Here is a 25857-nt window from a genome sequence, read left to right on the forward strand (position 1 = left end):
CCCACCAAGAGCTCCACGCGTGAATTTGTGCAAGTCCTGAGGAACGGGGCCTGGCAGCTGGCAGGCTGAGGGGTGGAGGGCTGGAATATCCCAGGAGGCAGGTGAATGGGGCATCCTGCCCCTAAGATTACATTCCAAGCAGCCCCAATGAGCAGTGTGCATGTTCCTGCCGGGTCTGGGCTGTCGAGGTGGCCTGGAAAACACGCAATGGGTTTCACGACTGGGGGGGGTGGGTGAAACCCCGCTTTTGGCCCAGTTGCCCAGGCTATTGGGATTCCCTCTGCTAGCGGGCAGTCCCGGAGAATCCCAGCCTCTATCTCCACGCAACAATAACGAGGGATGGGTTTAAAAACGTGGGCAAAGTTCACATCCTGTGAATGGGTCACTGAAATAGATACTAAATAATGAAAACAGTAGACTTCTCCAATTCAGTAAATCATCTCGCCTGACTGATGAAAATTAACTTCTCTGTATGCTGTCCTGCAGCCGTGGGCATTTCACATTCTCCCTGTATGCTGCTGTCTTTTTTCAGTTTATTGATTGCTTGTGCAGTGTCTTCTTTAGAAAAGCCAGACTGCCTTATGTATTTTTTATTTAATTACCCTTTGGCATAAACAAGTGGTGCAATAACTCTTGCATGACTGAAGCAAACCCACGCAGGAGAAAGATCAGCAACATCAGTGAAGACTGTTTAATATTAGGAATGCAATGAGGCACCCTTATTGGCCCAGGTGCCCGATAGGAGACCTCAGGAAGAGTGCAAAAATGGTACCTGATCAGAGAATCCGAGGACAACGGCAAGTCGGAGCTTTTGAAAATATTATTCTGACCAGCGAATGATAAGATCTGAGGTTGTAGCTGGAAAGATGATTCATGGGCTCAGAGGAATTGTAACTTGGGGGAATCTGACCCTGCGAGACGGTGTCGGTGTGTTCCTGCTTAGTATGTTAAACATGATGAATGGTCAGCTCTACTGTTTTTTTTTTATGTGGCATTTTGTTGATCAGAAGCAACAACAATGGTTAGGTTCCTCGCCGGGGAATACAGATAGAGTCACACTGTTTATATTCCTGTATTTGTACTGCTCAAAGATATGAGTGGAGGTGCCCAGGCCGCACTCACCACATTTCCTGCACTGACGAGCTGAGCTGAGATGGCTCATGGATCATAGAATTTACAGTGCAGAAGGAGGCCATTCGGCCCATCGACTCTGCACCGGCTCTTGGAAAGAGCATCCTACCCAAGGTCAACACCTCCACCCTATCCCCATAATCCAGTAACCCGACCCAACACGAAGGGCAATTTTGGACAGAAAGGGCTATTTAGCATGGCCAATCCACCTAACCTGCACATCTTTGGATTGTGGGAGGAAACTAGAGCACCCGGAGGAAACCCACGCACACATGGGGAGGATGTGCAGACTCCGCACAGACAGTGACCCAAGCCGGAATCGAACCTGGGACCCTGGAGCTATGAAGCAATTGTGTTATCCACAATGCTACCATTGTGGTACCACATGCTGACCATTTTTAAACGCCGCCCTGATCTTTTCCCACCCCCCGTCGGCATCTCCACCGGTGATCCCACACTGCCCCATCTTGTCTCTTAAGGGGTGCTCGAGTCCCCCTCAATCATCCCACCCCTAAAGGGCAAGGCACCCCGGGGCCTGATCCCTGGCACAGGAAACTTGGTACCGGAGCACAATGGCACTGCCAGGCTGCCGGTGCCACCTGAGCATCCTGGTAGTGCCAAGCTGCCAGTGTCAAAGTGCCCGGGTGCCAGCTAGGACGCCAGGGTCCAACAACACAGGGGCCTCCAATGGCCTGGGATATGCCCCCCACTCCCCCAGGTCCACGTTTGTGGGGACCAGTGCTGGATGGCGGCATGGCGTTGTCTCCCAGCCCGTCAATCTCCAGGCCTCAGGATGATACAGCGTAGACATATTTAAATTTGATTTTGTTTTGATTTGATTTAATTTATTGTCACATGTACCGAAATACAGTGAAAAGTATTTTTCTGAGGCCGAAGAATGTACACAGTACGTACACAGTAGACACAAGAATAATCAACAGAGAACATTGACAAATGGTACATCAACAAAACAATGATTGGTTACAGTGCAGAACAAGGGGCCAAACAAAGCAAATACATGAGCAAGAGCAGCATAGGGCGTCGTGAATAGTGTTCTTACAGGGAACAGATCAGTTCGAGGGGGAGTCGGTAAGGAGTCTTATATCTGTGGGGAAGAAGCTGTTCCTATGGCTGGATTTGCGAGTCTTCAGACGTCTGTACCTTCTGCCTGATGGAAGGGTCTGGAAGAAGGCAATGCCTTCTAATAAGACTAATGGCTCATTTACATATGTTCATCTTGATCTTGCCCTCGCTGGTCGAGATCCGGATGGCGACATCTCATGAGATATTGTTTGATCTTGCATGGCATTCTGAGCATGGCGAATCTCACAAGAGGCCTCGTCACGCCGCCAAGTCGTGCGCGGCGAGTCCATTAAATCGCAGCCGGTGCGTCGGCCGGGATTCGGCCAAGTACAGGTAAACAGGGAGTGTTGTGAACTATATCTGGTGTCAGAAATGAACTGCTATTATCAGTGTTTAAGGAATAATTCCATGCCAGTTTGAAATAAGTAAGCTGCAAGGTCTTCATTAGGTCTGATGGCTGAGTGAGTAGAGTCCCTGCCTCTGAGCCTGAAGTTCCAGGTTCGAATCCCACCCCAGGATTGACAGCCAAGGAAGGTGTGTCCATAATGCGGCCAAACAGGTTGAGTGTGTCAAACTGCAAAAAACCTTCCAAACACTCCAAGAGCTGGAGAGGTTCCTGGTCAGCCACGCTTGATGCGGAGTGGCACCCCTCAAACTATAAACCCCTGGCGACAGACTAGCGACCTGTTCCGGCAATAACTAGCTATGGAAACAGACATAGATCGGCCTTACTGTACCACTAGGTGTGGGAAGAGAACTACAATTGGAATGCTCTTCATTAGTGGATATAATTGATGAGAGGGCGGCATGTGGCGCAGTGGTTAGCACTGGGACTGCGACGCTGAGGACGCGGGTTCGAATCCCGGCCCTGGGTCACTGTCCGTGTGGAGTTTGCACATTCTCCCCGTGTCTGCGTGGGTTTCACCCCCACAACCCAAAGATGGGCTGGTTAGGTGGATTGGCCACGCTAAATTGCCCCTTAATTGGAAAACAAAAACGAATTGGCTAGTCTAAATTTATTTAAAAAGTAATTGATGAGGAGGTCGATTGCAATATAATAATCGTCTAAATCAAGTTAGACGAGAATGACGTCCAAAAACTGTGAATGCAAGCCTTGATTTTTATTTATTCCAGAGCCAGACATAGTAGCAACAAACCTAGTAGCAAACAGTCCGACTCTAAACAACCTGCTATGTGATGCCTTTCACAACCTCAGTATGATTCAAAGTGCTTTACAGCTGACAAAAGTCATTTTGAAGTGTAGCAGCTATTGTCATGTCAGAGATGGAGTGGAAATAGCAACCAATTTCCCTCATGTGCCCATGTTTACGATGAAAGGACAAATAGTCTAAGAACCACCGTGTATTCTTTCAGATCAAAGTCACACTTCCCCAGAAAGGAGCCTAGCCTCCCTACTTCAAAGGAAGTCCACAAAACTGCTCCTGCTTTTTAACCATTGGGGGCAGAAGGCAAAGAAAAGAAAACAAGAAGTAAGACTGGGGACGAGAAGCCAACCACGCTGTTGACGCCATTCGCAAATTATAACCCTGTCAAAACATCCGGGACAGAAATATGTTGAAGATGTTCTCGTTTCCATGATGACAGAAAACATTTTGATGCAAAGAGATTTACGGTCTCATTGATCACGTAGTTTAATTTAAACACCAATTGCATTGCCGGGTTTCCACATCTCACCTGATTAGGAGGTTCACTTAAAATGTACATTTCTGTATTTTCTTACAGCATAACACTTACTCCGAATCAGAGAATCGTAGAGTTTTACAGTACAAATAAAGGCCCTTCGGCCCATCGTGGCTGCAGCCGGCCATCAAGCACCTATCTATTCCAATGCCATTCCCCAGCTCTTGCTCCGTAGCCTTGTATTCGATGGCATTTCAAGTGCACATGTAAATGCTTCTTGAATGTGGTGAGGGTTCCCCTTCTCCTCTCTTTACAGGCAGTGAGTTCCAGAATTCCACCACCCTCTGGGGGAAAGGGTCTTTCCTCAATTCCCCTCCCCGGCCTCCCCGGACAGGCTCCGAAATGTGGCGACTAGGGGCTTTTCACAGTAACTTCATTGAAGCCGACTCGTGACAATAAGCGATTTTCATTTCATTTCAAATTGCCTGCCCTTTACCTTAAATCTATGCCCCCTGATTATTGACCCCTCTCCCAGGGAGGGGGAAATTCCTTCCTATCCACCCTATCTATACCCCTCATAAATTTCTACACCGCAATCAGGTCTCCCCCTCAGCCTTCTCTGCTCGAGGGAGAACAACCCCAGCCTAACCAGCCTCTCTTGATAGCTGAAATGCTCCAGCCCAGGCACCATCCTGGTGAATCTACTTTGCATCTTCTCCAGTGACCAGAATTGTACACTGTACTCCAGTTGTGGCCTAACCAGCATTGTATACAGTTCCATCATAACCTCCCTGCTCTTATATTCTATTTCTCAGCTAATAAAGGCAAGTGTCCTATAAGCCACCTAAACCATCTCATCTACCTGTGCCGCTGCCTTCCGTATGGACATGCACTGCAAGGTCCCTCTGGTTCTCTGTACTTCCTAGTGTCCTACATCGATTGTGTATTCCCTTGCCTTGTCCGTCCTCCCAAATGAATCACCTCACACTTTTCAGAGTTAAATTCCATTTGCCTCTGTTCTGCCCATTGGCCAGCCCGTCTATATCGCCCGGTGATCTATCGCTTTCCTGCTCGCTATCTACCACACCGCCAATTTCCGTGCCATCTGCAAACTTACTGATTATACTTCCTAGTTGAAAGTTATCATTGTGTTTCAAACACAATGACACACAGAACTGGCCTGGCAACATTTGATTGAATGGAGACCTCCTGTGGTATAATACCATGAGCTTTGCACATCTAATAAACGCAGTTAGTGAAATGGAGTCAAGGTCCAGGCAACAGGGACCGTGTGCTCAATTCGAGCCTAATTAAATGAGTGAACTCCTGATTAAATTCTTGGATTTTAACCACGGACATCGTTATAATAATTGAATATGAATGAAAAAACAAGTGGTTTAAGATGATAATTACGCGACTCTGCGTTTGACTTTGCATTAGACTCTGCATTGTACTTTGGTAATCTGGATTCAGCACATGATGGGCCTCACAGTGTGTTAACCAACTGCACTTGCATCATTTTTATCTTCACACAGTTCGTATTCTTGCAATGTCTCTCATCTCCAGAGGCAAAACCATATCCTATCTGAGCCCTGGCCAAAAAAATGGAAATCGTAAATATTCGCTATTCCGACAGGGTTTTTACGCGACCAATAAATGATCAAAAAGACTGCAGAGATTCTCTGAGATGAGCTACAATCCATATTTTCTCAGAACACTCGATTGATCATTCTTGAGACATACGGAATTCTCAGGTGCCTTGACAAGGGTTCGATGTTGAGATTGTTTCCCCTTGTGGGAGAGCGTAGGACCAGAGGGCATTATCTCAGATTAAGGGGTCGCCCATTTCAGACAGCGATGAGGAGGAATTTCTTCTCTCAGAGGGTAGTGAATCTGTGGAACTCTTTACCGCAGAGAGCTGTGGTGGCTGGGTCTCTTTTGTGTCCATTCCTAGTTGCCCTGAGAAGGCAGTCGAGGGCCATCCGTTGGTTTTTTAGGTCACTTCAGGAGGCAGTAAACCAAGTTGGTAAGGGTCTGTGTCAGATAAAGTCCAAGCCAGACAAGGAGGGTAACTTTCCTTCCCCAAAGCTAATTTCGAACCCAATAGGGTTTTGATGATAATCAGACGGCTTCTTGGGCACTTTAACCAGCGTAAACTTTTTGCTTTATAATATAACCTGAAAGTATCTTACGGGATGGGAACAATTAACTTCCCCATGAGCCTTGCAGAATATGAGCTCCCCCCTTAAGGGGGCCAGTGACCTCTAAACATTGTCTAGTTGTAGAGTATATAAAGCCAGCCAGTTAGGCTCAGGCAAGGCAGATCCAATTGGGATCTATCGTGTGATGTATGTAATAATTTGCTGGGCGGCACGGTGGCACAGTGTGGGGCGGCACAGTGGTACAGTGGGGGTGGCACGGTGGTACAGTGGGAGCGGCACGGTGGTACAGTGTGGGGTGGCACTGTGGCACAGTGGGGGCAGCACGGAGGCACAGTGGGGAGGGCACGGTGGCACAGCGGTTAGCACTGCTGCCTCACAGCTCCAGGATCCCAGGTTCAATTCTGGCCTCGGGTCACTGTCTGTGAGGAGTCTGCACTTTCTCCCCGTGTCTGCGTGGGTTTCCTCCGGGTGCTCCGGTTTCCTCCCACAGTCTAAAGATGTGCAGGTTAGGTGGATTGGCCATGCTGAATTGCCCTTAGTGCCCAAAAAGGTTAGGTGGGTTTGTGGGTTACGGGGATAGGGTGGAGGTGAGGGCGTAAGTGGGGTGCTCTTTCCAAGGCCCGGTGCATACTCGATGGGCCGAATGGCCTCCTTCTGCACTGTAAATTCTATGCTAATCTATGATAATCATTGCAAATAAGCTAAGTTTCTTTGAACTACCCGGTGTGGGCTCCCCCGTGGCCTTATAAAACTATCCAACATCTTTTTTGAATTGAATTTAAATTTTCAAACTACCCTGATGGTTTGTGAACTCACACTCGCTGGATTATTGATCCAAGCCTGGGAATTATACAAGAGCAGTAAGAGAGCCAATACTGTGCCATGCCCTACAGAAAGAGAGAAAATATGCACCAGGAGAGAAAATCGTGATTATGAACTATCTAAAAAAAAACTGGAGGCAGGGTAAAGCTTGGGGAACAGGGGGAGGAGGAGTCAAGCAGATCAATGTCACCCAGAGGCAGAAAAAGATCAATTGGTTATGTAAGCAATCAGCCACCAGTCATAGAGTCTCGATGTTTACAGTGTGGAAACAGGCCCTTCGGCCCAGCTTGTCCATGCTGGCCCAGTTTCTATCACTAAGCTAGTCCCACTTGCCCGCATTTGGCCCATATCCCTCTATACCCACCCTGCCCATGTAACTGTCTGAATGCTTTTTAAAGGAAAAGATTGTACTCGCCTCTACCACTGCCTCTGGCAGCTCGTTCCAGATGCTCACCACCCTCTGTTTGAAGAAATTTCCCCTCTGGTCTCTTTTGTATCTCTCCCCTCTCACCTTAAACCTATGCCCTCTAGTTCTAGACTCATCTACCTTTGGGAAAAGATGTTGACTATCTGCCTTATCTATGCCCCTCATTATTTTATAGTCGCAGAGCTTAACAATTGCAGCAGATCTCGGCACAGTGTGTTAACGTTCAAAGTCGTTTTTTTTTTTAAACTGTGTACTTCACGTAGAGAAAGCTGCTTATTTTTTTCTTCCCCCCCCCAATCTTGCTTCATGCTTCGAATCTGTACATTAACAAACGGGTCAAACGGGCAACCTTCTTGAAGATTACTGCCCACACACACACACACAATGGCAGGCAATGTCACTTATCAGATTTATGTTACATTTGTAAAGAAGTTGCATCCTCAGAAATAACAATGCCAGAAATGTGGTGAGATGGATTGTATTCAGAGAATCATAGAATTAACAGTGCAGAAGGAGACCATTCGGCTAATCGAGTCTGCACCGACCCTTACAAAGAGCACCCTACTCAAGCCCACGTCTCTACCCTATCTCCGTAACCCTGTAACACCCATTTAACATTTTTTTTTGGACACTAGGGGCAATTTATCATTGCTAATCCACCTAACCCGCAGATCTTTGGACTGTGGGAGGAAACCGGGGCACCCGGAGGAAACCCACGCACACACGGGGAGGATGTGCAGACTCCGCACAGACAGTGACCCAGCCGGGAATCAAACCTGGGACCCTGGAACTGTGCGGCCACTATTCTAACCACTATGCTACCGTGCTGCCCACGGTATTCCTGGTCAGATGCTTTTATCTTGTTTTCTCCAGGAGGACCACAGTCATCTTCCTAAAATATCTGCATCTATTGATAACAGGACAAGAGTGGCTTAAAGGCTATTTTGTTCTGCCCCACTCCGAGTAGCCAGGAGTTGCATTAATCCAGAGTGAATGACCTATTCAATAGTAACATGAAATGGATCAAAGCCAGAGCTTTCTTGGCAGATTCATGTTGATGCAGTTACCTTTACGCAATTGTAACCCTGGGTCAGTGAGAAAGAATGCATCGCTTAGTCCCAGCAGGTTTCCCTCTGGGATATTCCGGTGCAGTTAAATAAAGTAGTGTGTATTGGAGGCTCATATGGAGTCTAAACACGAGCATACACCAGTTGGGCCAAGTGGCCCATTTCTGCTATAAGGTCTATGCAATTCTACCAATGAAAGGTGACAAAGAAGCAAGCAAATAGGATAACGGGGCTGCAGCATTTGAGATCAAAGCAAACGGCATAGCTAGTGATCAGCTGCAAGCGGGTTTACTCCCTGTGCTAATATGTTTATAACGTTGTACGGGGAACCTATGCTGCTCTATGTTGTGTTTCGAATAATGTGCAAAGGCATTAATCACTCATTAAAAAATTGGATAAATACTTTGAGGGTTTATTTATTGAGACTCTGGACATGAAAATAGATGCACGTGCTTGGAAAGGTTGAAGACAGAGCTGTGTGCACTGTGTTCTGCTCATGGGCAAAAGTGAAACTGAGACTGGATCACATGTCACACATCCGTTCGAATGATGACGTGCTGCTGTCCCTTAAAGGCATATTACAACATTATATTTCCCCACCCCACCCCAGTATCCAGATCGTTTTGAGTGTTATTTTTCCATTTTCCCTCCTGTTTCCTGGCACTGAACTTCCTGTACTCGAAGACTGTTAATAAAACAAAGCTTATCCATCGGTGATTGTGTCAAGTTTTTGGCTGATGCCTTGGGCCGATTGTTATTCAGGCGTCGGGGTCTTGCCTGCCGGCTGGAGAGCTAGCGAGAGGCCCGTGCTGCCTCTTTGCGGGGAGTCCCACTGAGGTGATAGCCAATCAGGCAGTGGTGAGGACACTGGAAGGCGGCCTCCGCCTGTGAGCAAGGTCCCAGGGGTGTAAGTGACACCTACCGAGGGCTGCTGGCCAATCAGAGGCCGACAATTCCTGGGCTCAGCAATGCGGGAGGGGACTCGTGCCTGCAGCAGGAAAAACATCTGCCGGAGTCGCGGGATCACGGAGCGACCCACACACACAGGAATTTAATGCGGGGGGGGGGGGGATTGTCGCATGGAGGGGGCGTCGGGCAGGTCAGTAGCAAGGACAGGGAGGGTGGCTGTCAGTGGACCCTCCCCTTTCCTAATGGTCATTTCCTTGACCAGGCGCTGAGTGCCTTTGACGAAGGGACACGCGCCACCCACCACTCCTCGATATCAATCCTCGGAGGTGGCAAGCTGGCTACAGGCTTTCAACTGCTGTGCATGCCGCATGGAGACAGGTCCATCTGCGGCTGGATTAATACCAGCGGCGGTGGAATGAGGCCCTTAATTGGTCATTAGTTGGCCACGTAAGGGTCTCAATGGGCAGCAGAGCGACGAGATCAATCATGGGCCTTGCCGCCCAGAACTTAATTCGGACAGAGGTGGGAAGGCAGCCGATTTCCGATACATCTCCTCATCACGGTAGCATTGTGGATAGCACAATCGCTTCACAGCTCCAGGGTCCCAGGTTCGATTCCGGTTTGGGTCACTGTCTGTGCGGAGTCTGCACATCCTCCCCATGTCTGCGTGGGTTTCCTCCGGGTGCTCCGGTTTCCTCCCACAGTCCAAAGATGTGCAGGTTAGGTGGATTGGCCATTCTAAATTGCCCTTAGTGTCCAAAATTGCCCTGAGTGTTGGGTGGGGTTACTGGGTTATTGGGATAGGGTGGAGGTGTTGACCTTGGGTAGCGTGCTCTTTCCAGGAGCCGGTGCAGACTCGATGGGCCGAATGGCCTCCTTCTGCACTGTAAATTCTATGATCTATGATACATCCTTCCACCTCCAAGTTCACTGCCAGCGAGAACAGAAGATTGCGCTCAATGTCAGCAGAACAGCATTTTTATAAATTAATCAAAATGGTTCTACATTCTACAATGGTCGGTATTAAAATGAAGTTGTTCTGATCAGATTTTACTGAGATTTTTCACCTTCAAAAACATGTTTGGATATTTCCCAATAGAAATAACCACGAGAGGCCGAAGGCCGGTCACCCAGGGCCTCACTGGCAGCTCGGATTGTCCAGGTTGGTTCACATGTTTGTCAGTTAGGCAATTTAATCCCATATTGGAAAGCCCTTTCTGAAAGCTGCCCGTGGCTCAGTTATCACCATGGTGAGCAAGAACTGCTTTCTCTCATCTTTTACCTCCTCGATATAAAATTACCTTGAGCGTCGCTGGGTCCAAAGGTTCAGCAGGAGTGCTGCAATCGATCATTAATTATGAATTGCATTCCACCTAGGGTCATCTTCGGAGAGCCAATCTTTTCTCCAGGGTGGTTAACTGGCAATTAAATCAATACCGAAAACATTGATTTCAAAATCAATCGCTTTTATTAATCTGTTGTCTACTTTTGCTGGGGAGGTGAATTTTCACAGAGCGTTCCTCCACCTTCCTGCCGTTAATGTTGATGGTTCCTGATAGAAACCAGAATATGCTTCACAGCCAGCTCCTGACAGATGGTAGTTTCCATATTATTCTTTGTTCACAATTAGTCCCTTGAATCACCAGTTTACTGGAGGGCTGCAGGATCGAGGATATAGATTAGCTCCTCAAATGACCCCACTGTCGGTGATAAAGCAGACTCGTCACAGCTATCACAACATGTCACTTCAAGGGCTGCATAAATACTTTTGACCTTTGCTCCAAAGGAACTAGTGTAAGATTCTCCCTGTGTTCAGTCACTGGTTGGTTGAATTCAACAGGATGAACACAATGGGCGCGATTCTCCCAAAACGGGAGAAATCGTAAAGCTGGCGTAAAACCCGGGTGGGTTTTACGGCAGCGCGCCCCTTCCCGACCGGGGACCGATTCTGGTCCCCGGTCGGGGCTAGCAGCCCGACGCCGTAGGCTCCGGCAAGACGGGCTTAACGAAAATCGTTAAGCCCGCTTGCCGGAGTTAGCGCCGGCTGACGCGTCATATGACGTCAGCCGCGCATGCGCAGTTTGGAAGACTCCAACCCGCGCATGCGCGGGTGACGTCATCGAATGGATACTGCGGGGCGGCGGAAGGACAAGTAGTGCGCGGGCATCGGGCCCGCTGCCCGCGATCGGTGCCCACCATGGCCGTGGTATGGCCGTGCCAATCGGTGCCATGGTTATGAAAAGCGAGTTTGTGACGCCGTTTTTACGAACGGCAAGACCAGGTGTGTTTGCCGTTCGTAAAAACGGCGTAAAGGGCTGGGACTTCGGCCCATCTAACAGCTGAGAATCGCTGCCGGCCGTAAAAAAACAGCGGCAGCGATTCGGGTCGGGACTTCGGCGGGGGGGGGGGAGAATAGCGGGAGGGCGGCAAAAATGTTGGGAAGGCCCTCCCGCTATTCTCCCACCCGTCGTGGGGGGGCGGAGAATTTCGCCCAATGATTTTTTTAAAAACTCATTTACGGGATGTGTGCACCGCTGACTAGACCAGCATTCATCGCCCACCCCTATCAGCCCTTGAGAACGTGGTGGTGAGCTGCTTTCTGCAGTCCATGTGATGTAGGTGCTGTTCGGGAGGGATTTTGACCGAGCGACAGTGAAGAAACGGTGCTATATTTCCAAGTCACGACGGTGAGTAACTGGGAGGGAACTGCAGCGGCCACGCCGTGCTCCATGGCGGACTCAGCCCGCAGACCTGGACCTCCAAGATAATGCCCTGCATTGGCCGCCCGCGCACGCTGGACCACCCGCACACATTGCCCCAGCCCTGAATGAAGCACCCCCCCCCCCCCCCCCCCACCCGCCGATCAGCCGATTTTCAGGGGTCGGAGAATTTTAAAACCGCCGCCTCTCCCGATTTTGGCACCAAAACGGATTTGCGGCCCCGCTGGCGAATACGATTCCACCGTCTGGGTGCGGAGAATCCAGCCCAGGATTCTGCTTAATGGTGGCGCACTGAGTTCTGAGGAAGTCACACTTGACTCAAGACGTGGATGCTGCCAGGCCGGCTGCGTATTTCCAGCACTTTCAGTTTTAATTACAGCATTCACAGTTTTTTGCCCTCGTTTCTGCTTAATTGTGACATTCCCGCGGTCACTTACCCTGCCAACACTCACTGCTTTAATTAACACATTATGGATGGCAACCCGAGTGAGATATCAAAGGAGGCTTGAGAACTTGGGAACCTTCGCCAATATAAGTCAGTGCCTTCAGGGTAGGAGGGGAAATAATTGGAAGGTAGAGGAAAGAAGCCATTACAGTCAAGAAAATGTCATCTCTATTCTCAAAACCAACTCTGATTTATCAGACTCAATAAGAATTAAGGGTTGGTTTTCCATCATGCATTCAATGCTCAATCTTATTAAGGGTAAGCGGAGGTTCCATTCTGGCAGCTCCTCGGAGCATTTACAGCTCTGTGACACAAAGTCCTCATTTTCTGTATTACGAGAAACAGTGACAATTATTTAAAATTATCATCACTGTGCACTTTTGCTTGGTTTAATCTTGAAGGGGTACATACCAACTAGAATGGTTCCAATTCCAACACCACCTTCCCCACCCATGTCCCCACCCACCCCACAACCAATCATGGACACCCTCGGGAGACCCGGGTTGTAGAACAAGGTGAATTAACTGGAAATTGAATGACAGCGAGGAGCTCAATGTAAGATGACTGATAAAGGAACAGGAGATATTTATGCTCCTTTAATTCTGGCCTTCTGCATATCCTTTCATTTTAATTGCTCCACCGTTGATCGGCCGGACTTCAGGAGCCTGGGGCCTACGCTTTGGAAGTCCCTCCCTAAACCTCCTCTGAGGTGCTTCTTAAATCCTACTTCCGCAATAAGCTTTTGACCATCATGCCTTATGTCGCACCATGTTTAATGATTCTCTTGGGACATTTGATTACATTTTAGATGTTAGATTAGTAGAAGGGATGTGAAGGCACTGTGATGGTCTTTGTGTTGCTAAATTTAGGATGGTTGGCGTAGCGTTCACAAAGACCATCATGCCTTATGTCGCACCATGTTTAATGATTCTCTTGGGACATTTGATTACATTTTAGATGTTAGATTAGTAGAAGGGATGTGAAGGCACTGTGATGGTCTTTGTGTTGCTAAATTTAGGATGTTTGGCGTAGCGTTCACAAAGACCACAAAATAGCTTTAACTTGAACAAAGCTATAAATTTATTAACACTACTTAATTGGATTCAACACTTAATCCTATATAATGAACAGTTGATAATTAACATATAATCTACGCTCATCTACTACTAATCTCTACACTATTATAAACTGTGATCTGCTCTCACTCACACTATCTTTTCTTTAGTCTATACTACCAGCGCTAAAGCCCCAATGAGGTGCTCATGGCATTCCAACGCTGCAGAGATAGATGCACCTTGTCTTGTCGACTCACAATTTATGCAGAGCGCAAAAATAATAGAATGTGATCAAGCTCGCATAGGTTGTTTAAAAAGATCAATGCTGTGGGAATAAAATCCACCGCTGATTTCTTGTTGCCATGCCAGTGTAAATATTTCAGTTACATTTCACAAGTCACTGATCATTGACGGATCTCAAGCGCGACCTTTCGCTTATGTGTTTTTGACTTCCATTTTGGTGAGACTTTTATTGCTTTTCAAAAAAAAAATTACCTCTGTCCAGAAGCACAGCTTTCACAGATATTTTGCTTGTCACCGTTAACAAATGCTTCCAAAACACTGTGGGCCATCTGGGAATATCGGAATTATCCGTATGGCACCCATCAATTATTGTCACAGTGTCTAAGGTCACAATTATTGTAGCCACAAATAGTTTGTAATTTTTATTCCCAACATTACTTATTGCTTGTTAAGTGAGGCATTATTGCTGATGTTTCAATTTGGAGTGTCTGATATTTCTTAAACACAAGGCAACATTTGGAATCGGACATAGCTAAGGGTTGTACAGATTTTACATGAAGTGCATCAGTTTATGTGTGGAAATGTCCCAACGTACAATTCTTCTGATTTGGAACGAAAATCGCTGACACAAAATGGTAAAACGTGCAAATACATAGGTAATGCACCTTGAGCCAAACTTCAACATTCATCCTCCAGTAGGTAATGGACTCGGACCCCTGATAACTCGCATCACTTTGCCAGCGCACGCTGCACTGAAAGATTCTCCCAAACTGTCCCTGGGCTACATAACATCCAAATGCACACGCAAAACATTATCAACTGTACAAGATTCCAAAAGTGTTTCTATCTTTGACATCACCCCATCTTAACTGTGTTGATGACTACATGATGAATAAATACATTGCAAATTTCGCAACACATTGAGTATTCACCTGGTACAATACTAATGTATCAGAAGACAACAGCAAGGCTACAATCAGGTCATTCATATCTCACAAACGTTAGCTGCAATCAAGAAGAGAGCGCGATGCCAACTGCAAGGGCAGCTGGGAATGGGCTATCAATGCCAGTTAAACTTACATTCTGAGAATTCGTTTTTAACAATCCTTGAAATACAAACAGATTAACATTGCGCATCAATTTAGCACCGCTTCTTAAAACTGGAGAGGTTTTACGGACACCCATTCTTTAATCCATCAAACAAGGACCAAATGTGAAGACTGCCTGTCTGACAATTGAGTTCCACGAGACAACTTACTCCAGCACGCCTGTCTGCTTCAAGGCAACATCACACTCAGAAACACACTCAGAAACGCCCATGAAAGCCAATTCCTACCTTCGCAATGTGCCCCGTCGCCCTGGATGGGGATGAAGCCGTTCTTGCACACGCATACAGCTTTCGTGTTCAGGTTCCAGCATTCAGAGTTTCCCCCGCACGGATGGCCCTCGGCACAGAAATCATGGCCTGCAATGTAAGGACACGGTTATCGCACAAGCGGGCTGCAACAGAGGGAAAAACGATCCAAATCATTGAAGTTTATGAACTCACTGATCCTCATTCCGAAGCAAATCGCAGCTATCCCCAATATTAAGCGCAAGTAATTGACGAACAGTTTATCGAAGAACCAGTACCTGTGGATTTTTAGCTGGGTGTCATAACTTTTATTGGACTTAAGTAGTGGCAATGACTAAAGAACCCGTGAGGCCCGCTGAATACAAGCTCGCCCGTAAAAGGTGGTTGGGGTGGGGGGGGAACAGACCCTAAACCATGCATAGCTAAACCTCTGCACATCAGCCAGTTTGGGTACCGACATAGAGGAGAGACCCGGTTGAGATATCTCATGCTATGTAAATAATAGTTATTGTAATAAGACCAGGAGACATAGGAGCGGAATTAAGCCATTCGGCCCACTGAGTTTGCTCCACAATTCAATCATGGCTGATTGAATGCCTTCTCCCCATAACCCCTGATCCTCTTATTAATCAAGAACCTATCTATCTCTGTCTTAAAGACTCTCAGTGATTTGGTCTCCACGGCCTTTTTAAGGCAAAGAGTTCCACAGATTCACCCCCCCCCCCCCCCCCCCACTGAAGAAATTCTTCCTCATCGTCCCTTTCACCTGAGATTGTGTCCTCTGGTTCTAGTTATAGAATCATAGAATCATAGAATAATCAAATTTACAGTGGAGAATGAGGCCATTCGGCCAATTGAGTCTGCACCAGCCTTTGGAAAGAGCACCCTACCTAAGCCCATACCTCCACCCTATGACCATAACACAGTAACCCCACCCAACCTTTTTTGGACACTAAGGGCAATTAATCATGTCCAATCCACCTAACGTGCACGTCTTTGGTCTGTGACAGGAAACCGGAGCACCCGGAGGAAACCCACGCAGACACGGGGAGAACATGCAGACTCCTCACAGACAGTTCCCCAAGCCGGGAATCATACCTGGGACCTGGAGCTGTGAAGCAACTGTGCTAACCACTGTGCTTCCATGCTACCCTACTAGTTTTTACCACTAGTGGAAACATCCTCACCACGTCCACTCTATCCAGGCCTCTCAGTATCCTGTAAGTTTCAATAAGATCCCCCCATATCCTTCTAAACTCCAACGAGTACAGACCCACAACCTCAACCACCCCTCATATGACAAGCTCTTAATTCCAGGGATCATTCTTCTGAACGTCCTCTGGACCTTTTCCAAAGTCAGCGCATCCTTCCTTAGATATGGGGCCCAAAACTGCTCACAATATTCCAAATGGGGTCTGACCAGAGTCTTATACAGCCTCAGAAGTACACCCCTGGTCTTGTATTCTAGCCCTCTCAACATGAATGCTAATATTGCATTTGCCTTCCAAACTGCTGACTGAACCTGCATGTTCACCTTAAGAGAATCTTGAACAACGACTCCTAAGTCCCTTTGTGCTTCTGATTTCCTAAGCATTTACCCATTTAGAAAATAGTCTGTGCCTCCATTCTTCCTACCAACATGCATAGCCTCACACTTTTCCACATTGTATTCCATTTGCCACTTCATTGCCCACTCTCCTAGCCTGTCCAAGTCCTTCTGCAACCCTTGCTTCTTCGATACTACCTGTCCCTCTGCATATCTTTGTATCATCTGCAAACTTAGCAACAATGACCTCAGTTCCTTCTTCCAGATAGTTAATGTATATTGTGAAAAGTTATGGTCCCAGCACCGAGCCCTGAGGCACACCACTCGCCACCAGCTGCCATCCTGAAAAAGACCCATTTATCCCCACTCTCTGCCTTCTGCCAGTCAGCCAATCCTCTATCCATGCCAGGATCTTACCCTTAACACCATGGGCTCTGAACTTGTTCAACAATCTGCTATGAGACACCTTGACAAAGGCCTTCTTGAAATCTAAATAAATCACATTCACTGGTTCTCTTTTACATAACTTCCTTGTTATCTCCTCAGCAAGGACTCCAACATCAGACTCCTATTTATTGACTACAGCTCCGCCTTCAACACCATAATTCCAGCCAAACTCATATCAAAGCTCCAAAAATCTAGGACTTGGCTCCTCACTCTGCAACTGGATCCTCAACTTTCTGACCCACAGACCATAATCAGTAAGAATAAACAACAACATCTCCTCCACAATAGTCCTCAATACCGGGGCCCTGCAAGGCTGCGTACTTAGCCCCCTACTCTACTCCCTGTACACACACGACTGCGTGGCAAAACTTGGTTCCAACTCCATCGACAAGTTTGCTGATGATACGACCATAGTGGGTCGGATCTTGAATAACGACAAGTTCGAATACGGGAGGAAGATAGAGAACCTAGTGGAGTGATGTAGTGACAACAATCGCTCCCTCAACGCCAGAAAAACTAAAGAGCTGGTCATTGACTTCAGGAAGAAAAGTACTGTACACACCGCTGTCAGCACCAACGGGGCCGAGGTGGAGATGGTTAGCACTTTCAAATTCCTAGGGGTGCACATCTCCAAAAATCTGTCCTGCTTTGCCCACGTTGACGCGACGACCAAGAAAGCACAACAGCGCCTATATCTCTTCAGGAAACTAAGGAAATTCGGCATGTCCACATTAACTCTTTCCTACTTTTACAGATGCACCATAGAAAGCACCCTCTCTCGCTGCATCACAGCCTGGTATGGCAACTGCTCAGCCAAGACCGCAAGAAACTTCAGAGAGTCGTGAACACAGCCCAGTCCATCATGCAAACCTACCTCCTATCCATTGACTCCATCTACACCTCCCGCTGCCCGGGGAAAGCGGGCAGCATAATGTAGACCCCTCCCACCCGGCTTACTCACCCTTCCAACTTCTTCCATCGGGCAGGAGATACAAAAGTCTGAGAACTCGCACAAACAGACTCAAACCAGGGGCTGGTTTAGCACACTGGGCTAAATCGCTGGCTTTTAAAGCAGACCAAGCAGGCCAGCAGCACGGTTCAATTCCCGTATCAGCCTCCCCGAACAGGCGTCGGAATGTGGCTACTAGGGGCTTTTCACAGTAACTTCAATTGAAGCCCACTCGTGACAATAAGCGATTTTCATTTCATTTCATTTCAAAAACAGCTTACCCGCTGTTACCAGACTCCTAAACGACCCACTTATGGACTGACCTGATTAACACTACATCCGATGCCAGTGTTATGTAGTTACTTTGTGTACCTTGTGTTGCCCTATTATCATAGAGAAATACAGCACAGAACAGGCCCTTCGGCCCACGATGTTGTGCCGAACTATTGTCCTAGGTTAATCATAGATCATAGAATTTTGGACACTAAGGGCAATTTATCATGGCCAAATGCAGCCAACCTGCACATCTTTGGACTCTGGGAGGAAACCGGAGTACCCGGAGGAAACACACGCACACACGGGGAGGATGTGCAGACTCCACACAGACAGTGACCTAAGCCGAAATCGAACCTGGGACCCTGGAGCTGTGAAGCAATTGTGCTATCCACAGTGCTACCGTGCTGTATTTTCTTTTATGTCCTTTTCTTTTCATGGACTTAATGATCTGTTGAGCTGCTCGCAGAAAAATACTTTCCACTGTACCTCAGTACACGTGACAATAAACAAAACCCAAATCCAAATCCAAAGAACTTTAACAGATTTGTCAGACATGACCTCCTCTTGACAAAGCCGTGCTGACTCAGTCTTATTTTATCATGCACTTCCAAGTACACTGCATTCTCATCTTCAATAATGGACTCTAAAATCTTACCAATGACCCAAGTCAAGCTAACCGGCCTATAATTTCCTGTCTTCTGCCTCCCTCCCTTCCTAAACAGCAGTGTTACATCAGCCATCTTCCAGACCCTCCCTGCTTCCAGTGATCCCTGAAAGATCCCCACCGATGCCTCTGCTATCTCCTTCAGAACCAAGGGGTGTCGTCCGTCCAGTTTAGGTGATTGATCCATCTTCAGAACATTTTGCTTCCTGGCACCTTCTCCTTCGTGATGGCCACTACACTCACTGCTGCCCCTAGATTCTATTTGGGTATTTGGATCAAAGTGGGGAAACAAAACCTCGGGGAAAGAGGTGCTCTTTTGCTTCCTAACCTTTTCACCCATCAGAAAGTGGCCTTGCCCTGCTACAGGAGAAGAGGTGAGTTACTTGGTGAGTATTTCAGCTGTGGTGAGGCAGCGGCGGGAATGAAAAGACAACCAAGAGGTCCCAGGAAGCCGCTAAGTGGATTGGCCGGCAAGGGCGAGGCTGGAACGAGAGATCGGCGGGATACACTGTCGCTGAACAATGGGCTACCTTCAAAACAGAAATGGTCCGGATACAGTGAAAGTATATTCCCTTAAAAGGGAAAGAGAGAGCAAATAAATCCAGAGCTCCTGGATGAAAAAGGAGATAAAAAGTAAGATAAGGAAGAAAAAGTGTGCTACCGACTGGTGTCGGGTTGAAAATATAATTGAGAACCGAGAGGAATATGGAAGCTTCAGAGGGGAAGTGAAATTGCACATTGAAGAAGCAAAGAGGGATTATTGGAAAAGATGGGCAATCGACATAAAGGGGAATCCCAAAATCTTCTATGGGTAAATAAATAGCAAAAGGGTGATAAATGGAGGAGTAGAGCCGATTAGGGATTTACACATGGAGGCTGGGGCATGGCTGAAGTATGGAATGAATACTTTGCACCCGTGTTTACCAAGGATGCTACCCAAGACATGGTGACAGAGGGGAAAACCGTGGGCAGGATTCACCGTTTCTAAGGCTAAGGGCTGGATTCTCTGTTCCCCGACGGCGATTCTGCAATCGCCGATCGGGCGGAGAATCCCTTTTTGCTGCAAAATAGGAGGCGGCGTCTGTTTGGCGCAGGTAACCCATTTTACGCCCTCTCTGAAACGGCGTCATCGCGGCGCATGCCGCAAGCCATTGGAACGGCCTCAGGACGTCACCTGAACGCCCTCCACTGATGCTCCACCCCCGATGGGCCCAGTTCGCGACCACACGGTTCACTCATGGTCACCGTTGTGCGGGAACCCGGGGTGGCGGCGGCAGACTATGTCCACTGCTGCCACAGTCAGGGGGGAGCCATGCTGTTAGCCAGCGGGGCTTTCTCGAGGGCTGGGAGGACTGGTGGGAGGTGGCCAGGGGGTGGTGAGGGAGTGTCCAGGAGGGGCACTATCTGGCAGGTCGGGACCGCGCATGGACGGCGCCATGTTTTACAGCGCAATCGCCGCAGGTCGTCGCCGTGATCATGCGCGGCCACGGACCCGGCAATTCTCCGGCCGTTTAATTTATGGCGGCCGGGTGTTTTACGTGGCCTGGCTGCTCGCCCCTCACTGGTCGCAGTATTGTTCAGGAGGCGCCGATTTCTTCCACATAAAACGCCACAGATCCTCCGCCCTTCGCCTCAGACTCAGAGAATCTGACCCTAAGTGTTGAAGCAAATGGAGAATCCGTGGACGTCTCCGACAGAAAAAGCGGCGACGCACCTGGACCGATTCCACTACCATTGAGGGGCTCGCACCGGTGCCGCGTGGAACACAATCGATTCCAATGAAAAACGGTGCAGGATTGGCCGGGTCCATGATTGACACTCGGGAGGCTGACAAGCTGCAGCCGCACATACACATTACACTCCCCACACACACTCATTCCAGCCAACAAGATGGCACTGGTTGTGCTGGGTCATCTGGGGCCAGAGGGCACCCAGGGGAAGACCCTGGTGGGACAGCTACATGACCCGTGACATCAGGTTCACAGTGGGCTCTTAGCGTCGTGCGCAGCTGCATGGCTGCCTTGCCGGCTGCGGCAATGGTGCTCCATGTCCATCAAGCCCGACCCCACAGCCCACCTCCTGGCCACCCCCCCACCACCACACACCGGCCCTCGCAGACGCCCTCGGGCCAACGGCACAACTATTAGCAAAATATGGTGAAGTTTGACACCTTCCATACCCCTGTCTCTCCCTCAGCAGCCGCCCTGCTGGTTTTACTATTTTTTTAAAGCGTACGTGAACCTCGCCGTCGGGAACCCGGCCCGTCGGAGGTGGAGAATCGCGGAGGTCCTGGAGAGTACCAGGTCTGGCTCACTAATGATAGACAAACAGTGCCTACTATACGTGCGGAGTGAAACGCACTGACTCCATGTTCGAGGTGACGGAGAATCGCAATTTGGCGTCAATTCGGCACTTGCCATGATTTTGGCATCGGAAACTATCTCCGCCCAATCGCAATACCCGATTTCAGTGTTGGCTAAAGAAGAATCCCGCCCCCTGCCCCTAGAAGGGTTCAAAAGTGATATTGGGGAAGTGTTTAATAGATTGTCGGTAGTGAAATTTGACAAGGCACCAGGTCGGTCCAGATGCTTTGCATCCAAGGTTATCGAAGGAAGTCTGAATGGAAATTGCAGAGGCGCTGGCCATAATCTTCATCTCCTCTAGATTCAGGGTTGATGTCAGAGGACTGGAGATTTGCAAATGTTACACCACTGTTCAAAGACCTTTTAAGGATTGCCCCAGCAATTACAGACCAGTTAGTTTAACATCGGTGATGGGAAAGCTTCGAGAAGCAACTATTCGAGATGGAATTAGTAGTCACATGGGAAAATGTGGGGGTTGACTGGGAAGTGCCAGCCTGGACTTCGAAAGGGGAAATGAGTTGAACTAACATGCTGCAGCTTTTTGAGGAGGTAACAGGAAGGGACAATGTGGGTAATGCTGTTGATGTGGTGTACGTGGACTTTCAGAAGGCATTTGATACAGTGCCACACAATAGACTTGTGAAGAAAGTAAAAGCGACAGTAGCAACGTGGATACAGAATTCGTTGAATAATGGAGAGCAGAGAGTAATGGTCAATGGATATTTCTCAGGCTCGGGGATGGTTTGGAGTGGTGGTATTAGGGTCGGCTTTAAGACCCTTGATTTTCCTCATATATATTAATGATCTGGGTCTTGGTGTGCAAGGGAGAATTTCAAAGCTTTCAGATGACAGGAAATGTGAAAGTATTGTAAACCATGAAGAGTAAAGTGTGGAACACATAGAGGACATAGAGAACCTGATGGAGTGGGCAGATAGGTGGCGGATGAAGTTCAATGCAGAGAAATATAAGGTGATGCATTTTGGTATGAAGAACGTGGAAAGACAATATACAATAAGGGGTAAAATTCTTCATGGGGTGCAGGAGCACCGGGACCTGGGTGTATATGTAAATAGATCATTGAAGGTGGCATGGCAGGTGGAGAGAGCAGTTAATACAGCAGATAGTGTTCTGCGCTTTATTAACTGGGACAGAGAGTGCAAGAGCGAGGAGGTTACGCTGAACTTATGCACTAGTTAGACCTCAGCTGGAATGTTGTGTCCAGTTCCGGACACCACACTATTCGAAGGATGTGAAAACGTGGAGAGAACACAGAAGAGGTTTACAAGAATGGTTCCAGGGATGAGAAACTTGAGCTATCAGGATAGATGAAAGAGATTGGGACTGTTTTCTCCTTGGAGAGAAGAAGGCTCAGAGGAGATTTGATTGAGATGTTCAGAATCATGGGGGGGGGGGGTTGTTGCTGGGGAGAGCAGACAAGGATAAACTGTTCCACTCATAAAAGGATCGAGAATGAGTGGGCACAGATTTAAACTGATTTGCAAAAAGGCAAATATGAGAAAAAAAAACGTTACACCCAGCGAGTGATTCATGTCTGGAATGCACGGCCTGGAAGTGTGGTGGAGGCAGGTTCAGGCAAAGCCTTCAAGAGGGAAGTAGATGGTTACTTGAATAGGAAAGGTGTGCAGGGGAAAAGGGAGGAGGATGGAATGATGGAGGGCCAGGTGCAGACACGATCAGCCGAATGGCCTCCTTCCGGGCCCTAACAACTCTGCGATTCTGTGATTAAGGATACAAATTAATACCGACTAAAGTTATCGAATGTTATCTGAATGCATATATTTGCTTCACAGGCAGTTAGCTCGGTGAAATGAATTGTTGCATTTCATAAATTCTCTTCTTTTGGAATTAATCTTCTCCCTGCTAATTACTTTTATGCATTAAGTGAGATATTTAATTTGTTAAGTCACTGGGAAATGGAATCTCTGGAGATATTAAACGGCACACTTTACACAACAGTCATTTCTGGCTATTGCTGAACAAACTAATTACTCCCAATAGCACCTGATGGTGGTGGACTCTGTGAAGATGGAGGGTAGAAGCTGCTGATTGCTAATGGAGAAGCAGCAGGGCTCTAATTACTGTTGAGCCGAGTGTTCGGCTGTTGCTGCAATGTTAAAACAGGGGAATAACTTCCCTAAACTTCAGTGAGGAGACAGGCAGTGAGCAGGAACAGAGGAGCCCCAGCTTTACACTGACTAATCCTTGAAGGTGGAAGGACAAGTTGGTCAAGCTGTTCGTAAAAAATGATATAGAATCTTTGGTTTAATAAACAAAAGCGGAGGTTACAAAAGCCAAAATCACTCGACCACGAATCATTGGTTACGTTAAAGTACCTGAGTAGAAATTGGGGGTTACCCTCCATAGGGGTTACCATGGGCAGAGGCGGTTGACCTTTGGCCACCAGCGAGATCTTCCTCCCGCCGATGTCTGCGGCATTTTGCTTGGCTCTCCAGACCTGCCGCCAGCAACCCCATCGCAGGGAGTGGCCTTCGGCGGGTCCGGACGATCCGACCGCTGGGTAGAGCCGGAATATCCCCCCCTTCACCCCCCCCCCCCCCCCCCCCCCCCCCCCCCCCCCCCCCCCCCCCCCCCCCCCTACTCCCCATGGGAAGGATGTCAAAGCCTTGGAGCGGGTGCTGAGGAGATTTACCGGAATTACACCAATGACGTGAGACTTGAACTATGCGGACAGGCTGCAGGCACTGGATTGACCTCCGTCGAGCAGAAAGGCTTAAAGAATGGAGATTTTGATAGAACATGGAAAAACTGTTTCTGTTCTACAAGGATCAGAGGCAGATTTACTTCATGGGCAAATAACCCGTGGTGCGGGGTGCAGCTAATGGGGCGATTTATTTTCTTACAGCAGCAAGTGATGATCATATTGAAAGGGCCACTATTGTGAAAGGCTGTCCCGATCTCGAAGTCAGCTTTCTTTCCACCCAGAGACAATGTCTCCACCCCCCCCCCCCACACACACATGGGCATTACCCCACACGCCCCCTGCCCAAGCAGGGATACCCCACTATGGCATGACTGAGGGCTCCCCTTTTCACACCTTCCCACATCACCTTTCGAGCCACCCCCCCTTTCAGGAGTCCCACCCTTTACCCCAGCCAACCTTTTAGAGACCCTTTGATATCTGCCATTCACCCACCCCACCCCTATAGTGAATTGGGAGTGTGGGGGGGGGGGGGGGGGGGGGGGGGGTTGGTTTGGGAGTTGGAAATTGCGTCCTGATCTCTTGCTGCACTGAGGAGTTGGTGCAGGAGTTGCTGCATCGGTACAGACCTGATGGGCTGAATGGTCTCTTCTGCTCTGTATTATTCTGCAATTCTGCGAGTTCCGGCGAGTGGAACAAATGGGGCCAAGAGCGGGCCAGGGGAATGGTGTACGCCGGCGTCAATGGCCTCCTGGCCCAGTTATTCTCCGGATTTCAGGGGGCTAGTACGACGGTGGAGTACTGTGCGCTGCTCTGGCATCAAAAGCTGGCCCGGCACGGCCGGCGCAGGCCCGCCCACGCGCAACAGATGGCGTGTGTCCGCGCATGCCCGCTGCGGCCGTCTCTGCGCCGGCCCCCGCGCAACATGGCGGAGCCCAACAGGGGCTCGCCATGGAGGAACATAGCCCCCCCGCTCCCCCCCCACCCCAGAATGAGCGCTGGTGCCCCGATCTACCCGAATGGGTATATCTCGTCGCTCCGAATGCCGGGAAACATCGAACTAACCTCGCGCTATGGGACTCTGTCGCCATTCGGGTAGATCGTGCCCTAAATGTGGGCCGGCCTGGCCAGAAACTCCCCAGGGCCCAAACAATTGCGGTTAGATAGCGGTGGGGAAATCGGCAACAGAGACGGGAAGAACTCCCAGCCAAACCCACCTGAAATGACACTTTGGCCGGGATTCTCCAGCCGCGCCCATCCGGCAACTGGAAATTCCCGCCCGATATCGTTGGACCTTCACATGGTCTGAGTCCCACCCAGGGCGATCTTGCCGCAGGCGGAGCAGGTGAATCCTTAGAAACATTTTGGTTGAATTGTGTCTAAATCTTACTTTATTACTTCTACTGAAAGCTTCTGCCATCTCACTGGGGATCATAAATTGGGTCTCTCACCTGGGATATGTGTCAACTGACCCTAACCAGCAATTATACACAAATTGAATATTTCAAATTATTTACTGAATTAGACTTAATCAGGGCAGTACGGAGGACCCGGGTTTGATCCCGGCTCTGAGTCACTGTCTGTGTGGAGTTTGCACATTCTCCCCGTGTTTGCGTGTGTCTCACTCCCACAACTCAAAAGATGTGCAGCGTAGGTGGATTGGCCACGTTAAATTGCCCCGTAATTGGAAACAAAAATTTTAAAATACTTAATCCACTCAATCTGGAAGAGAAGTTGTGAATATGCATAGAATTAGGCAATTACTATTGCTAAAGCTAGAAAAGCAATTAAATGGATGTCAATTCAATGTTGGTCACTTGGTAACTAACCCAATCTGCTATAAAACGGCTAGTATTTCTTAGTTTTACCGTT

General features: G+C 48.4%; 1 protein-coding gene across 5 annotated transcripts in view; it reads right to left on the reverse strand.

The window, feature by feature from the left end:
- Window positions 1–25857, reverse strand: part of LOC119971968 (protein kinase C-binding protein NELL1-like) — a 926238-nt gene that overhangs the window by 605891 nt on the left and 294490 nt on the right. For all 5 annotated transcript variants that reach the window (XM_038808351.1, XM_038808348.1, XM_038808349.1 and 2 more), the window contains exon 12: window positions 15042–15170. In XM_038808351.1, the coding sequence (XP_038664279.1) occupies window positions 15042–15170 (129 nt within the window). The remainder of the gene's footprint in view (window positions 1–15041; window positions 15171–25857) is intronic.

Source organism: Scyliorhinus canicula, chromosome 9 (genome assembly GCF_902713615.1).
Source record: "Scyliorhinus canicula chromosome 9, sScyCan1.1, whole genome shotgun sequence".
Taxonomy (NCBI): Eukaryota; Metazoa; Chordata; class Chondrichthyes; order Carcharhiniformes; family Scyliorhinidae; genus Scyliorhinus; species Scyliorhinus canicula.